The sequence below is a fragment of the Aotus nancymaae genome, unplaced genomic scaffold (assembly GCF_030222135.1).
Source record: "Aotus nancymaae isolate 86718 unplaced genomic scaffold, 86718_ANA_hifiasm-v0.15.2.pri h1tg000016l, whole genome shotgun sequence".
Lineage (NCBI taxonomy): Eukaryota > Metazoa > Chordata > Mammalia > Primates > Aotidae > Aotus > Aotus nancymaae.
Window position 1 is genome coordinate 52899710 of NW_026988428.1, and position 18639 is coordinate 52918348.

Here is an 18639-nt window from a genome sequence, read left to right on the forward strand (position 1 = left end):
ATGGTCTTGGGCAGCCACTAGACAGGTACATCTGCACACTGTAACTCCCCAGACTCAGAGCTTGCATCTTGAGGGAAGAGTATATGTACTCAGAAGGAACGTGTAGGTGGTGACTGCAGGCACCACAGTCTATTATGTATACAACAATACGAAGGGTAGTTTTGAAAGAAAGGCAAGACTTACAATACATAGATGTTACTACAGAAGGAGTTACACATCAACTAGACATGCAGGCATTCCTGGACACGGGGCTACTCAACAGATTAGCATTTAAAATAAAGTCCCTCTTGTCCCCACTGTACCTATATTCAGTAACTCACTCGGAATTTGACACAAATCTTGGGGCTGTGATGCGTGTGCCCAACTGGGTTTGCTTGGTGGATCAAGAAAAGTGCTTCAATTTGGAAGGATTTACTAAGATCTACAAGGTAAGAAAGCAGACAATAAGTACGAGAAAGTATTAGGAATTCAGAAGAAAGGAGAAGGAAGAACTTTTTTTTTAATTTATAAAAATTTTCAAGAGATTATGCATTACTATGAAAAAGCGTTGTAAATCAAACAAGACTGGCAAAGATTGATTTAGTCAAGTTCTCATTTAGCAAATACGGAAACAGTCATTGTATGGGGACAAGAGTGACTCTATTTTAGATGCTAAACTGCCACGTGACACCTAAGTAACTTCGAGTCCAGAAATAACTCCAAGATTTCTGGCTCAGGTATTACTTTTTATTTACAAATTTAGAAACACCTATTTACTGTAAGTTTCACCTTTCCTCCAAAACAACCCTCGATGCTGTTCCATATATAACATAGGCTACGACACCAGCAGAATTATCTCAGCCACCTACACCTTCCTACTTTTTCTTTAAGATATAATCCATGGGTCAGGGGGGTTACAGTGAGGAATCTACCGTCTTTCAACTGCCAGAGACCATGCTTCTGTCTGAAAGTTCCCCAAATAAATCACCCTCTTCAGTTTCTGACCTCCTTCTGTGTTTAGGGGTTGTTTTGCATCTACCACTTTTTCATGGAACACTTTGTGTACTATATACATAAAACACTTAATAAAGTACTTAGAAACACACATTGTTTTTATTAAAAACTAAAATACCTACTGAAGTTCATGATTCTTAGCCAGAACATGTCTTCACAATGCCTGCTTGCTTATCTTTCTAGCTGTTCATAGTATATAACACTCCCAGCAGAAATTAACCTTGTTAAGGTACACCTTTCCTGAAGAGTTCTATGTTCTATTAATTTGATCTGTTCCTTTGGGGGCCAGTATTGTTTTGGTAACTTTTATTATAACCTCAAATGTAGAGAAAAGTTGTGAATATTATATCAAATTTTCATATAGCTTTTATCCTGAGTCACCAATTGTTTGCATTTTGCTTCATTTGTTTTCTCATTCTCTTCCTCTCTTGATTAGATAGAAAGGCAGATGATTGATAGATAGATAGATAGATAGATAGATAGATAGATAGATAGATGATAGATAGATAGATAGACAGCTCTTTTTCCTGAACCACTTAAATAATTTGGAGATATGATCCCCCTTTTCACCAAATATTTCTGTATGTATCTGATCATGGTAGATTACCCTTTGGATTTGTTTAGCTTACGTATTGTGTTAAGGATTTTTGCTTCTATGTTCATCAGGGATTTTGGTCTGCAGTTTTATTTTTGGTTATGTCCTTTCCTGGTTTTGGTATTAGGGTGATACTGGCTTCATAGAATGATTTAGGAAAATTCCCTCTTCCTTTATCTTGTGGAATAGTGTCAATAGGATTGGTACCAAGTCTTTGAAAGTCTGGTAGAATTCTGCTGTGACTCCTTTTGGTCCTGGACTTTTTTTGTTGGTAATGTCTTTATTACCATTTCAATCTTGTTGCTTGCTGTTGGTCTGCTGAGGGTATATAATTCTTCATAATTTAAGCTAGGAGTTTTGGAATACACTCACAATTAATTATCAGCACTTTGTAATAGGGTTTTAATTTCAATTATGCAAAGGAGAGTAAACTAATAAGAAATAGATAAAACCTTAGCCTGCGTAACTAAGGAAGTATCTTTTCTCTGGTCCTATTTGGATTTCTTTTGTTAGAGATTGTATTAATCATCTTCCTCTGTAACTCATATTGACCTACACTAAAATAATATATTTTTCATTTTGAAAAAACAATTCAGTTTCTCATATGAAGAAGCTTCGTTTTCTCAAATATATTTGACTTCAAATCCAATACAACACTGTTATCTTTACATGTATCTGTCAATAAATTCATGTCCTTTCTTAGTTCATGAATTTAATGTGAAGCTAAACTTCCAGAAGAACTTATTACCTTTTTAGTTATTAGTCAGAGGTAACAGACATCTGTATTTGCAATTGCCTTATGATTTACTCAAGTCTACCCATTCTAAGCCCTCTTTGGGTGGTTACTTCCTGTGTTCTCTGTTAAATAGCAATAGAGAAGTCTTTTTGTACTTTTTTGTTGTGGCTGCCATTTTATTTTGTTTTGATTGTATTTTTCTATTTGCTTTTTGCTAAACATTTACTTATAGATTGTATTCAAGAAAAAAAAAATTCCTACTATTTAGCAGAAACATAGAGTCTATTATAATTTCCCCTATCACTATTAAGCACCCATCCTGGAGACAGCAGTTGACGGTTTTGCTGTTTAATTCTTTCTTGCTCATTAGTGAGATGGACTACATACATTAAAATGAATCTTTATATGTTCATGTGCATATTATTCACATTAGGAAGGGTATGTCGGCTATGTCAAAAAGCACAAAGTTGAAGAGATATTTACATTTTTGATTCACAAATAAAAGACTAAAGTTGATTGAATATCTCAAGAAAGTTTGAGGTAAAAGGAAGTTAAGAGAATATGCATGGAGTGACTATGACATTCTCATTGAGGAAGGCAAGTTTATCTGCAGAAAGAAAATTAGTCATGGAAAAGCTGGAAGACCAAATATAATGAAAAAGTTAAAAATAGTCACCATAAACATTAAAATATGAAGTTAAAGAGAATTGAGTAAAGGAATTAGTAAATAGCATTGATTGCTACTCTGAGTCAGATTGTGTAACATGTGTTTGTAAAGTTTATCAACATCATTATGTAATTTATGCCAGAAACATTCAATAGAAAATGGAAAGGAGGAAGACAAGTAGATGTATGTGTTTACCCAGAATTGTGAATGAGCAATTTGGATTTAGTGATAGATAAAGGGAGTAAAGGAATCTATGTACAAAGCCAGTAAATACACACTTGAAATTATAAGCCATGAAGTCAAGTTTGAATACAGAAAGAAAGGAAAAACAAAGAAAGTGATATTAAAACCACAGGGAGGGTCCTGTGGCAAGTAATACAATACAGGTGAAAGTTGATTAATTGAAAAGATTAGGTAATTAGACAAATAGAACATTAATGTTAAAGAACAAACATTTAGAAGGATTTCCTGGTGGGAGATATGAGATGGGGAGTAGTTTCTTGAGGTGACAAGGCCACAGAACAGCAACATATGTTGACTGTTGTTCTAAGGTAGATGTGAAAGTCACTGAAATGGAAAAGTATTCAAAAGGCAATGCCAAGATTTAAATAACTTAGCAGAGTTGTATGAACTTTACCCAGACTAACCAAAAAGCTTTTTTAACTGTGTTGTGCTTAAAATTTTTATAGTTAATATTTGACAAGATTGTAGGCTTTTCTACATTTTAAAAAATTCCTATGACCATCATTTAAAAACTATTGGTATTTTTTTCCCTTCCCATGTTCCCATTCCTGATACACTATTACAATACTCGTAGTTACAAGAAAGTTCATCAATATTTAATATTTGACAAAGTTTCAGCTAATATGCTTCCAAAATAACTCCTAGAAACTTAGAAAAGTGATAGCCCACATTAAGTGAAATAAAAATTCCAGAATTTCCATGGGAAATTCCTTTCATGATAGGAGAAGGGATCAAAAACCTCAAAAAAGTGCATGAGTAATAAGGGCCCAAACTCCACTATTCATCCATATTTCCTAGGAGAGTTTAGAGAATATTCCATTTTCCAGAGCAATTGGGAATTCACTGGCGAGTATTGTTGAGAAGCTCAGGAATGGCAGCCGTCCATAGGCCAGGGATGATATTTGCTTTTACAGAATAGGGATCTCTGATAGCAGCAAGAGTGATGAAACAGCAAAACTATAGCAGTCAGCTGGTAGCACTTAAGTATCAGAAGCAAAGTGGGTACAATTATTGTAATGAGCATCAAGGTTAGGGTGGTAACCAGAGGGAACTGCACTGCAGAAAATTATAGAGATAATTAATAGAACATGACATTCCCCAACGCACAAGACAGGTGGATAGCCAACAATAATATTACTTAACTTACGCAATCAAAAAAGATCAAGGAAGTATTATCGAGGGGTTGAGAGCAGCCGCTCCGAATAAAATGTTAAAATACCTTGCTCAGTTTCCCAATCTGGACTATTTTTCAGATTGGAACTCACTGTCGGAAGGAGAGGCAAGGTTTCCAAAAGGAAGGGTGGATAACATCTTAACAAGTATACGTGGGCTTCCCTTGCCCTATCACAAAGAGCCGTATGGCCATTTACTAGGGTAATACATTGATGGAAAGGATATACTCAAGTGTTTCAAGAACTAGTGCATAGGGTCTGAGTTTAATTGATAATTAGAAACCATAATAGTCCACAGATACACTCGTGGTTTGATTTGGTTTGGGTTTTTTTGTTTTGTTTTGTTGAGACAGAGTCTTCCTGTGTTTCCCAGGCTCGTCTCTAACTTCAAATGATCCTCCCACCTTGGCCTCCAAAAGTGCTGGAATTACAGATATAAGCCTCCACACCTGACCCAGGGTCATTTTTTTGTGGTCCTCAATAATTAGAACAGACATACTTAATAGATAGTAGAGTCCCCACATTTGCTCCTTGGTTTGTGACGTAAGAAGTATCATAGTGATCTATGTAGAACCGCAGATAATTCTATCCTAAAAAGTAAAGAGGCAAAGGGTTTCTTTTCTATTCACCATTTAATCCACCACTCTGACCCCTGCAATAAATAGAAAACTCCTGGAGGATGACAATAGATTACCAAACTCAACCTAGTAGTAACCCCATTTGCAGTTGCTGGGTAAGATATGACATCTTTTCTAGGAGATATTTACATAATCTCAGGTACCTGTTACACAATCATTGATCTGAAAAATGTATTCTCTTCTATTCTTATCAGAAAAAAAGAGTCAGAAATTGTTCATATTTATGAAGGGAAAATAGTATACAATTATGGAGGTATCTATGGTGAGAAAAGACAAAACACTATGGCAAGCCTCAGTATAAGAATCACAATATAGACCTTTGGGGTTCTAAAGGCCATACTGTCTGCAGCTGTTGGGCCCTGGAAAAGATGGACTTATTGGCCAGGGCATATAGGTGACCACATGGCCAGACCTGCCTATGATTAGCTGGGTTCCGTAAGATTCACCAAGTCAGAGTGAGGTAATTCCTGCAGTAATCTATCGTAAGACAGAAGTGATATATTCAGGATTGGGCATAAGCAGGGTCAGAGGGCAGATGCAAGCTGCATGAACAGGTAGACCAGCCTCCATGTCACCAACCAGTATTGCACTTGCATCTCTCCATCAAATTATGACTATAGCACTAACAAAGTTCCTTAATATCAGCTCACAGAGGAGACAGAAAAAGACTGAGCTTGGATTACAGCTGGATGAGCTCAACACGTGAGTACAAGCCACAAATGAATTGCTGCCACTCTAGAGCCTCACTCAGGGGTACTGTGAAAGACCGAGATGACAGGCAATCTTCCCAGTTAGCAGTGCTTCAGGAGGTGCACCTGATCACCTACTTTGTATAAAAAAAGAAGTGGCAGCACACCTGTAATCCCAGCACTTCGGGAGGCCGAGGAGGGTGGATCATGAGGTCAGGAGTTCGAGACCAGCCCGGTGAACGTAGTGAAACCTTGTCTTCACTAAAAATACAAAAATTAGCTAGGCATGGTGGCATGCACCTGTAGTACCAGCTACTTGGGAGGCTGAGGCAGGAGAATAGCTTGAACGTGAGAGGCAGAGGTTGCAGTGAACCGAGATTGTGCTATTGCACTCCAGTTTAGGTGACAGAGTGAGATTCCATCTCAAACAAACAAACAAAAAAGAAGTTGCTCAAGGTTGTACAAAAATTCAAGGGCAATGGCAAATGGTTTGGCTGCTTAATCAGAAACTTATAAAATAGGGACAGAGGAGCTCTGAAAATGAGGCATGCAGGTGGATTTATAGAAAGGGGTATGAATGTGAAGCGATTTGTATGGCATTTTAACGCCCACCAGAGGGCATCTACCATGTTAGAGGCACTAAATAATCAAATTCATCAGACAATGGCAAAAAGACTCTTGGTTAGACAGAGGAATAACTAATAGATGTAATTTACTCATAGACTTTGTTTGAGATATGATTGGCCCTGACAAGATGCAGAAAATAAATTAAACATCTCTTGGTGGTCAAGTAACTCTTTCCTTTTTTCTCAGTCATAGTAAGTAGTTACCTACCTGCTGGAATGGTAAGTAAACTAACTCCAAAACATCACTTTCAAAAGGCTGCAGATACCTCCACTCCTCTGTAATAAGGCTTTGAAGAGTTCCTGTTAAAAATACACCTACATAACTGAGAGAGTTCCAGGGAGCTAGACCACGTAAGACCCTACAGGCAACAGAAGAATTTCTGCTTTACTCCTAAGGAGAATTTGAAAAAGTTATTTAACCTTTCTAAACACTCAAATGCTCACTGTAAAAGGTAACATTTCCTACTTTGCAGGGTTGTTTGAAGATTATGGGAGATACTGCATAAGAATGTTCTAATGCATTACATAAAGCAGATTCTGAATAAACTGATATGTCCAAAGTTCACTTCCATCCTCCCTAAAACTAATGTCTCCATTACACTCATGATCCCATTGCCTCTCAGTTCTTTGGGGACACTATGCCAACTATCTTTTTCCTCTCCTTTCTTGCTAAACTCTCCTTTCCCGATGGCTCCTGAAAAACAAACAAACATTCACTGAACATTTGTTTAGTAAGTGCCAGGTATTTTTTTTTTACATGTTACCTTAACCTACCCAAACCTCTCCTGAAGGTACTGGTCTTTCTCCTAACTGCTATGATGAAACCTGTTCAATTAGGTGACAATAAGAGAATCCAGATAAAGATGGTTGTCAGAGGAAATGTGAATATCTAGATACTGCAATCAATATTTAGATTGTATGTGCACGTGAGTATTTTCCAGAAAAAAAAGAATCAATATCTTCCATCATAGTATCGAAAGATCCCTGACTCTCAATATGTTAAGATACATTGAATCTACATTAATAGTTTTTCAGGGCTGTCCTGCTATTCCATTGTATCTGTTTCTGTCCCTACCTGAAAATTCTAGCTATGGTTATCAGTAAATTTTTACTTTTAAATTCAAATTTCTATTTTTTAGCCTTCTTCCTATGTTATTTACCTTCATCATGTAAAATTCCTTTAACTTTTTTTTTGAGATGGAGTCTTGCTCTTTCACCAGACTGGAGTGCAGTGGCATGATCTCTGCTCACTGTGACCTCCGTCTCCCAGATTCAAGCAATTCCCCTGCCTCAGTCTCTGGAGTAGCTGGGACTACAGGCGCGCGCCACCACACCCGCCTAATTTTTTGTATTTTAGTAGAGATGGGGTTTCTCCATGGCCAGGATGGTCTCGATCTCCTGACCTCATGATCTGCCCGCCTTGGCCTCCCAAAGTGCTGGGATTACAGGCGTGAGCCACTGCACCCGGCCCATCATGTAACATTCATAACAACCTATCTTTCTTTAATTTTTTCTTCATTTGATTGCTGACACTACTGATAGCTCCCAGTACGTCATCTTTGAGCACATCAGACCTTTCTTTGGCTCCTACTTCTCAGTATGACTCATGAATTCTGGTGTTTCCTGAGAAACACCTTTGTCTTAATTTACTGTTGTTGCACATACATTCCTTGTATTATATACTCTACGGGCAAAGCTTTCCCCAGTTCAAGATCAGACCTATCATAATATCTACATCTATATCTCTAGGTGACTAAAAAGTAAATTGCACAAATGTCCAAAAATACATTTTAAATCACTAATATAAAAAAAATTCAACTTAACACAAAGATACTACTTTTCTTTATGATCCATGTATATTATTTGATTATAATTTCCTGTGTTGGTAATTTTAAGAAGATCAGAGCCGTTGAAACATTTTTAGAGGAGTATAGATTATTACAACCTATACAGAGTGGAATTTGGCTAAATAGCTCAGAAGTCTTTAAAATGTGCACACACGCTTCTATTTCCTGAAGTATGACTTTATCCTGAAGAGTCCTCCCACTAAAAGACAACTAGAACTTAAATAAGTTAAGACAATCATATTTTTATGGCTAAGCTCACAAGAAGGAAAGGAAATATCGAAGTGTGAGGGGACATACTCCTGTAATCCCAGCTACTTGGGAGGCTGAGGCAGGAGAATCGCTTGAACCTGGGACGCGGAGCTTACAGTGAACCAAGATTAGGTAGAACATTTTGCTTGTAACATTAAGGTAAGAGAGAACCCATTTTGAATATTATGTTTGGCACCCTTAACATATTCATGAGAAAAAAAAGGTTATGAAAATAAAATAAATAACAATGTAGGTAACAGGTAAGTATTTTTATCTAAATGAACACTACACCATGAGTCAGAAAGCTAAACTTTGGTCCAGGATTTAGCACTAACTAGAGTGTTTGAACCTTATTGTTGAACTTTAATGTCACTGTCCCTCGTATCCTTTCTACATCACTGTATTTGATGCAGGACAGGTGAGCCTCAACATGGGGCTTAGTGCTCAAAGGTTCTTGGCTTTGCTCATGAAGGAATTCAGGGGCAAGCTGGAGGTAGAAGAAAAGAGGCTTTATTGAAGAGGCGGTGTTACAGCTCTGGCAGTTATAACTCTGTGACTGCTCCTGCAGGGCAGGGCTACCCCATATGCAGAGAGTAGCAGCTTAGGGCGGTTTTGCAGTCATATTTTTACCAACTTTTAACTACATGCAGACTAAGGGGTGGTTTATGCAGAAATTTTGAGGGAAGTGGTAGTGACTTTGGGTCATCCCGTCATTGCCAAGGAAAGAGGCAGTAACTCCTGGGTGTTGCTATGGGAATGGTAAACTGACTTAGTACACTAGGGGGCGTGTGTTACGGAAAGCTGCTTCCCATTGGCCCTGTTTTTGCTAGTTCTCAATTTTTTTTTTTTTTTTTTTGAGACGGAGTTTCGCTCTTGATACCCAGGCTGGAGCGGAATGGCGCGATCTCGGCTCACCGCAATCTCCGCCTCCTGGGTTCAGGCAATTCTCCTGCCTCAGCCTCCTGAGTAGCTGGGATTACAGGCACGCGCCACCGTGCCCAGCTAATTTTTTGTATTAGTAGAGACGGGGTTTCACCATGTTGACCAGGATGGTCTCGATCTCTTGACCTCGTGATCCACCCGCCTCGGCCTCCCAAAGTGCTGGGATTACAGGCTTGAGCCACCGCGCCCGGCCGCTAGTTCTCAATTTGAGGTCTGGTGTTCAAGCTCTCCCTCTGGAGCCTAGTCCTGCCTCCTACCTTGTACTCACCTTGTTAAGTACATTATCTTTTTACAGGAAATCCATTGTCTTTTCAAATCTTTTGATTTTATTTTTCTTTTGGATTATCAGTAAATTTCACAGAAATATTAAAATTGTAGAATCATCGAATAATTAGAACAAGGATTCTAAACAAATTTGTTTCTTTCCTCCTAAAATCTCTACCAAACACCTTCAAACTATGTTACTAAGCTTTTAAGAAGTATATTAAATCAATAAACTATGTTCCTAGTTAGAAAACTTCAATTTTTTTAAGATTCGTAGGCATGCACAGTTTTACTGACAATTGAAATTTGTTTGATTTGCTTTACATGACATTGAGTTGTTACATTAATAACTAAGATAAATATAATTTAGAAATAAAAAAAGAAAGAGCAATTTGGAGAAAATTTTAAAAACCAAATCATTTTAAAAGACAAACTGCAAAGTACTCTCTGAGCCACACCATTCATCTTTTTTTTTTTTTTAATCTTGGCTGGGATTACAGGGGTATGCCACCATCCCCAGCTAGTTTTTTGTATTGTTAGTAGAGACAGGGTTTCACCATGTTAGCCAGGCTGGTCTCGAACTCCTGACCTCATGATCTGCCCACCTCTGCTTCCTAAAGTGCTGGGATTACAGGTGTGAACCACTGCACCCAGCCCCATAATTTTCTCATGTAGCTAAAGGGAAGCAAATCTGTTCTTTCAAAATAATTGTAAAATTTTTGTCTAAGAATGAATGGAAAAAGTCATCCAAAAACTACTTGACTACATATAGTTATGCATCTCTATTTAAGTGCTGACAAATGAATTTTTTTATTCATTTGGTTATGTAGCAGTTTTCCATTCTAATTTTATATTGTTCACTGCCGTATCTCTGGTACCTAGAATAATCTCTACCACAGAGTAGGTCTCCACTACTCTTATGCCTTTAAATTTGTAAATGACTTCTGATTTCTCTTTTGCCCTTTTTATACACCCTGCCCTTATATCTCCATTTATGTCTGAAGCGTCATGGGATTCAGCCATTGAGGTCACATGGGTTTAGGTATACCTCTTCAATGTCTGTGACTTCTCTGCATATATGCACATTTGTTGTTATCCTTACTCCTTTCTAACAGTTCCTTACCATACAATACACTTAATTCTTGCAAATTCATTCATGTGTTACAAAGATGGTAAATTCAAACTTCTGTCATGTATAACACACCATTAACTGCACAAAGACACTCTGTATTTGCTACGTTAATATTTACTGATGAGTTAATGTAATAATGACCCATCTGCTTCTGCTGCCTGTGAGGTACTTTCTATCCATAGGGATGGAAATTAATGACAGAGGCTCTCTGAGCTGCCTGAGCTGAGAAAGGTGTGAGAGGTATATAAGAGCTGGATTACTAGATAGCAAATGAGGGGGTGAATATTCCAGTGGATACAAGTTTGAGCTCTTTTCATGAAGGTTTTTTCTATCGAAGGCATTTGCTGCTATTGCTGACATTGAAACATTAAAAGGTAAAGAATTTCCTATTTCTGGGAAAGTTTTATTTATTTAGAGAAAGGCACACTTGGTGTTAAATTCATGGTTTATTTCAAAGAAAGGCTAAAGGGAGAATGTATTACAATATGAATGTTCAGATTGTTTAGAGAAGGAAATTGGGAAAGTAAAAATCTTGAAATTACTTGAAAAGTGGACAGTATTAAGGGCCTATGTCAATAAAAGTTTTGATCCTTGTAAATTACATTGAAAATGTTTCCTTTAAAAACTAGTCTCTAATTTAAAATTACATCAATTAGAACTGTACAAAATCTCTTGATTTCAGTGCTGCATTATTCTTTGCAGAAAATTTGAGAAGCAATGTGCATCCTAAAGCTGCAAGTATTTCTCATCGTGCTCTCTGTTGCATTAAACTCTCTGAAAGCTACACCCATGGAAAGGTTGGTAATTTTAAAATCTGTTTATTTTGTAAAGTTGGGAAAAATAGAATTAAATACTGTGGCGTAACTAACAGACATTGTACCATTAGATTTCTGACTATATCATGCTTAAGAACAGTACCTTCAGCTGTTCCATTGGTCCTTGAATTCTGTGTTCTTTAAAGAATAATGCCAGTGGCTAATAAATCTCTTTGATGGAACTTCTGACAGACAGGAATGGATAATTCCAGTTTTGTCAAGAAATATGCTCTTGGAACTTAGAGGAGCAAAGCCAGAACATGAAGCGGGGAAAAAAAATCAAAAGATAATAATTTATCCTATACTAACCTGATACTGACACAAACTGGAGAAGCCTAACTAAAGCATATATTCTTATATCAAGTGGACTCTTTTGTATATTTACATAGATTTTTGTTTTCCTCAAATGGCTCTGGAAATATTCAAAACTTTTACATCTTGTGGAAATGGAAATGGATAGAAATAATCAGGAGCAAATTAATGTTTTTAAGAAATGAAACCTAAAATAATTAGTTAAAAAACCATTTGCTATTTGAGGATTTATTCTATATTGCTAGCTAGCTATTCCGTTAGTGAAACATAATTATAAAAAGTCGTTCTTCATATTACTTCTGTGTTGCTATAAATTTAAATCAATACTTCTTAAAGTTATTTTCAATAGGTAGCATGTATGTCAGGCCTTTCCGGGAAGGCTTATTAACTCTGCTTCAGTCATATGCTAAACATATCTTGGAACAGATATTCCCTTTGAACCTTCTCAAGTCGACCCATAATTTTCCTTTATTGCTTTTTTTGAGATATTTGGACCGAATTCCAATTTTTCCTGATTTTCAAGAAAAGTTAGTATTTTGGAATTCAATGCAAATGTATGAAATTACTAGTTCAATGTTAAACCATTAAGTCACTCTTTCGAAATGTACATTGGTCATATTTATTGTACCTTCAAAAATAAATAATTGAACAGATAGTGTGAATGAGATTGATACAGATTAAATAATTAGATTCCAAAGTGGTTTCCTTTGTCCAGATAATTTGTCCAGTAATTTGTCAGCATACACTTACATTCAACAAATATTCAGTTCACCTGATGCTGTAAGAAATTTTCTGTATTTAGAAGGAAATATGAGAGTAAAAAGTAAAACAAAAAACAGTTTAACATGAGATTATTAAACATTTACTCTTAGGCTATCTCTACTTAGAGATAGAGATAATGAAATACTCCCCACACAAGGTAAACACAATGAGATAAATCTATGCATTTAAGTCCCAAATTACACATATCCACCGGCTCCTGGACATTGAGTTTTTAGCCCTATAACTATGTCATTTTCCACTTACCCTAAGTTTCACCAATATTTTGATTTCTATGGAGCCGAAAACTAAAACATTTCCCTAATTTTCCTAATAATCACCAAAGAAGAAGCAATGTTATTATTCTGCATCCATTTCCGCTATCATTTAGAAAGCACATTGAAACAAAAGGTAGTCAAAAATATGGAGATAGTATACAAATAAATGTTTTAAATTAAAACCTAAGTTAAAATCAATAGAATTATTTAATTTGTGGTTATGATTTCTGAGTTTATAAATATTATTATGCACTTCTTCCAGGTGGCTAGAAAAATATGATGACTATTAATACCATTGACATAAAAGGTCTTTTGGTTTTTAACACTTAACCTAGTCTTATCATTAAAATTGTTGAAAGTGTAAGATCCAAGCAGGAAAATGTATTTATGCTAAAAGTAAGAAAACTCTCACATTGCAATAGAGTACTTGAGCAGGTGATAAATTTGATTCTGTTTGAGATTTTATGACATTCTCTCTTTTTGACATACTTTTTATGACATTATCTTTTTTATTTTATTATATTTCATTTTATTGTGGTAAGAACAAAGCAGGAGATCTACCCTTTTAACAAATTTTTAGGCATGCAATGCTTTATTCTGGATTATGTACACAATGTTGTGCAGCAAATCTCTAGAGCTTAGGCACCCTGCTTGACTGAAGCTTTACACCCATTAGTTAGTAACTCCCTATTTCCTCCTCTCCCCTTCCCCTAATAACCACCATTCCATTCTTTGATTCATGAATTCAACTATTTTAAATACTTTGTATACATGGAACCAAGTGGTATTTGTCTTTCTGTTGCTGGCTTCTTTCACTTAACCTAATGTCCTCAAGGTTCATCCATGTGTTGCGTGTTGCAGAATTCGCTTCTGACATTTCTTGCTTAACACTCCTGATTCAATTATCTCAAGGAACTTAAAGATTGAGTGATACTGTTTTATTCTTATTGGAAAGATGTAGAAATAATTATTTTTAAACTTCTATTTATTTCAGATTACATATAAATTTTACATTTCTAAATTCTTTTTATATATTAAAAAATAAATTCCTCAAGGTTTTTAAAAATGTAAGACAAAGACACTGTTATTTTGATTATATGCAATGTATTCTGAATTTCCAAAGGAAGACTTTTAACTGAGAAATGCAACATTGACTGTAATGAAAGATGTTATATGATTTCCAATTGTCATTTCAAGGTGTCAAAAAAAAAAAAAAACCTCTCAGTCATCTAGGTGTTTGCAAACCAAAACACCGAATTACTTATTTGAAAAGTGTGTCTTTAGTTTTCATCAATATAAGACATTTGATGTCACATGGCTGGATCCAACTAAAATTCTAAGGCTCTAACTTTTCACATTTTTCCTTGTTACCAGTCGTCAGGTGGAAACACGGAAATGCAACATCGCCACATGTTCAATGCATCGCCTGGCAGATTTTTTAGGTCGTTCCGGCAACAACTTTGGTGCCATTATTTCACCTACCAACGTGGGATCCAATACCTATGGCAAGAGGAATGCAGTAGAGGCTTTAAAGAGACAGCCACCGAATTACTTGCCCCTTTAGAGGACAATGTGCCTCTACAGTTATTGCTTTATGTTCTAGTGATTTCCTGTATAATTTACCAGTGCCTTTTTCATTTCCACTGTGAATATATGGTCTGTGTATCCTGCGTTTATTGCCAGGACATATACATTGTCAAAAGATTGTTTTATATGTAGTACTAGCTAAGGTCTCATAATAAAAGATAGTATCTTTCAAAAATGAAATGTTTTTGCCATCGGTTTCTATTTTAAAACATAAAAAAAAGTCTTTTTGGGGCCTATATGTCAGTGGCACAGGTTTAAGAACAGAGGAGAAAATGGTAGTTTGAAACTTGGCAAATTGTAAACAGTTAATAATAAAGTTATTTTTCTTAACATTAGAAAATCAGTAATTGTAAGTACCCTTGTTAAGCAATCCCTTTTTGCACTAGATTTCTAAAATGATAAGATGCTGTTTTAAAAACAAAGAAATAAAATCCTGCTCCTGACTCAGTCGAAATAATTTTTAAAGTCTATTGTTTGTTGTGCTTGCTAGTACTAAGAGGTCATTTAAAAGTATAAAAGCACTTTGTATCTTTGAGGGTTTCATTGTGTATTAGCAGCAGTGAGCTTTCATTAAATGTTTATATGCCCTTTATTCTGTTTAAGTGGCTTTCAGCAAACCTGGTCATATTCTTATGCAGGGTATGGCAAACACAACTTATGTTCTATTAATCATGTCTTCAATTAAAAGATCACAGACTTCTGGAAACTATTTGTTGTATAGTAATTATTTTATTTCTTTAACAAATTGAACATTTCTGTCAAAGGTTATTTGTACGATGCATTTTTTTGATAGTGGCTGCAATGTTGGACAGGAGATGAAATGCTTTGCTTTGATTCAGATTCTTTTTTTTTTTGAGACAGAGTCTCACTCCGTCACCAGGTGCCAGGCTGAAGTGCAGTGGTGCGACCTCGGCTTACTGCAACCTCCGCCTCACGGGTTCAAGCAATTCTCCTGCCTCAGCCTCCCGAGTAGCTGGGACTATAGGCGCACGCCACCACACCCAGCTAATTTTTTTGTATTTTTAGTAGAGACGGGGTTTCACCATGTTGGCCAGGATGGTCTCGATCTCTTGACCTCTTGATCCACCCACCTCGGCCTCCCAAAGTGGATTCAGATTCTTATACAATATCTGCTTTTTCCTGACTTTGAGTTAGGTACCTTTAGAAGTAGGATTAATTCACATAAACTGCCGTCATGCTGCATTATGCCATTTTTAAAAACATTCAACTTGTACTTTTAAAAACAAAAAATAAGCATTTCAATCTAAGTGGAAATTTGACTCATTGACTTTCATTTCTACATTAAAATTTCCCTTTATGAAGTCTGCTTTAGATTACCAAATTGTAGAGGCTTTTGTTGGTGATGGGTAAGTGGTAGTGGTAGTGAGTATTTAGAGGCAGGGAAATATATTTATAATAAATTTTATGTCATGAATTACATATTGAAATAAATAGGTGTATACATAAATTTATATTTGTGATGCTCAACTGTTGGTCCTTCTTTCAAAGTGGACTCAAACTCAACATTTCCAACTGAAGAAGGTACAATTAAATTATAACCTCTCAAATTTATTTGAAAAATTTCCCACAATAGTCTACAGTTTAATTGAATATCACATCTATATATAATATAAATATATATAACATAATATGTAATTTATAATATGTCATAATTTATAATAACATTATAGTTAGGTTTATAAATATTACATATATGGGTTTATTTAACATTATAATTTATTTCAACTTCCCAATCTGTCTTTCAAGTGTTAACAAAATTTTAATGAGTGCATACGATGTTCAAAGACATTGCCCATGGTAGCATACAATTCCCAGGAATTAAACAAGAAGAATTATGAATAGTAACCCAACAACCTCTGGTGGTAGGGATTAAAACACAGAGTAACTCTGTAACACTCTGTAACATGAAAGTTACTGTATGGATACAGCAGATATTAATTGTAGATTTTATTCTAAAGTTTATTCATTCAATTTCCTATGAAAGTGAAACATTTACACAAATTCAGTATTGTTTCTTTAGTTATGCTGGTATTTGCAGCTCAGTAAGGAATCAAATATACAAAGGTTGAAAATGCCTTACTGCCAGGGAGTTTACTGAGTGTATTCTCTGGTTTCTCACAACTACTTTGTGAAAAAAAATAACGAGGATAACTAAATTATTGTAATTGGATGTATCAACAGTAAAATTTTGGTGACTAAGTTTATCTCAACCTTTCTCATTGTGCCTAGGTATGTGAAATCATAGGTACCCAGAGTAATCTGAGTGAGTTAGGCTTCCAAGTGTTAGAATGGGTAGTTAGGGAAGCATGAGCAGAAAAGAGAGCCCCCCACAACCCAACTTGCACCCCCACATCCCCACTTCCCCGCCCACAACGAAGAATTTTCAGGCAACCATCAGCTGATTGTCAGGTGGTTGTTAAATTGTCTCTCTAAAATAATAACTGGTAGCAGCCAGCACCAGGGAAGGGCAGACTCCCAATAGATAGAAAACACCTGAAACTGATGATCAGCAGCTTCCAGATAAGATCTCACAAGTTGGGTGAGTAGGCTCAAGCATGAACACTAAGAGGCAAAATGATGGAGTTTAACTGGTATATGACTTCAAAAGCAAATGCAACACAAAAATAAATAAATGAGATGTAATTAAACTAAAAAGTTTCTGCACAGCAAGAGAAACAATAAACAGACAACCCACAGAATGGGAGAAATAATTTGCAAACTACACATCCGATAAAGAACTTGTATCCAGAATCTAAAAGGAACTTGAACAAATCAAGAAAAAAATAAATAACCCCATTGAAAAGTGGGCAAAAGACATGGATAGACATTTATTTAAAAAAAGACATACAAAGGGACAACAAACATGAAAAAATGCTCAACAACACTAATCATCAGGGAAATGCAAATCAAAACCACCACGAGATACCACCTTATTCCTGCAAGAATGTCCCTTGTTAAAAAGTCCAAAAAAAAAACCGGGCACAGTGGCTTACGCCTGTAATCCTAGCACTTTGGGAGGCCAAGGAGGGCAGATCAAGAGGTCAGGAGATAGAGATCATCCTGGCCAACATGGTGAAACCTGTAAAGATACAAAACATTAACCGGGCATGGTGATGCATACCTGTAGTCCCAGCTATTAGGGAGGCTGAGAAAAGGGAATTGCTTGAACCCGGGAAGCAGAGGTTGCAGTCAGTGAGATCACACCACTGCACTCCAGCCTGGCGACAGAGACAGACTCCATCTCAAAAAAGAAAAAAAAAGAAAGAAAAAAGAAAAAGGTCAAAAAGCAATAGATATTGGTGTGGATGTGGAGAAAAAGGAATGCTTACACAGTGCTGGTGAGAATGTAAAGTAGTACAACCTCTATGGAAAACAGTATGGAGGTTTCTTAAAGAGCTAAAAGTTGATCTACCATTTGATCCAGCAATCTCACTTGAGTATCTAACCAAAGGAAGAGAAGTTATTATATGAAAAACACATTTGAATACATATGTTTATAGCAGTACAATTCACAATTGCAAAGATGTGAAGCCAACCTAAGTCCACATCAACTAATGAGAGGATAAAGAAAATATGGTATTTATCCACTAGGGAATACTACTAAGCTATTAAAAGGAACAAAACAAAGTCTTTGCAGCAACTTGGATGGAGCTGGAGGCCACTATTCTAAGTGAAGTAACACAGGAGTGGAAAACCAAAAACTGTTATGTTCTCACTTATAAGCGGGAGCTAAGCTATGAGTTATGCAAAGGCATACAGAGTGATATAATGTACTTTAGAGATTCAGAAGGGGGAGGGTGAGAGGGGCCCAGGAATAAAAAACTATATATTAGATATAATGTACACTTCTTGGATGACAGGTACACTAAAATCTTAGAATTCACCCACTATGTAATTCATCAATGTAGCCAAAAACCACTTGTACCCAAAAACTATTGAAATAAAAAAAATGATAATAATAAATTTTTAAGAAAGAAAATGGCTGGTGTGGTGGGATTACAAAGCCTGTAATCCCAGCACTTTGGGAGGCCGAGGCAGGCAGATCACTTGAGGTCAGGAGTTCAAGATAAGCAT

General features: G+C 36.2%; 1 protein-coding gene across 2 annotated transcripts; it reads left to right on the top strand.

The window, feature by feature from the left end:
- Positions 1-345: 345 nt before the first annotated feature.
- On the top strand, positions 346-14597 carry IAPP (islet amyloid polypeptide). 2 transcript variants are annotated; one of them, XM_012435691.2, is made up of 3 exons: positions 346-428; positions 11496-11590; positions 14332-14597. In XM_012435691.2, the coding sequence occupies exons 2-3, from the start codon at positions 11511-11513 to the stop codon at positions 14519-14521; spliced, it is 270 nt and encodes an 89-aa protein (XP_012291114.1). In that variant the 5' UTR covers positions 346-428; positions 11496-11510; the 3' UTR covers positions 14522-14597. The 2 variants fall into 2 exon arrangements, with proteins under 2 accessions (XP_012291114.1, XP_012291115.1); XM_012435692.2 differs by having other exon boundaries at positions 416-428; positions 11476-11590.
- Positions 14598-18639: the final 4042 nt, after the last annotated feature.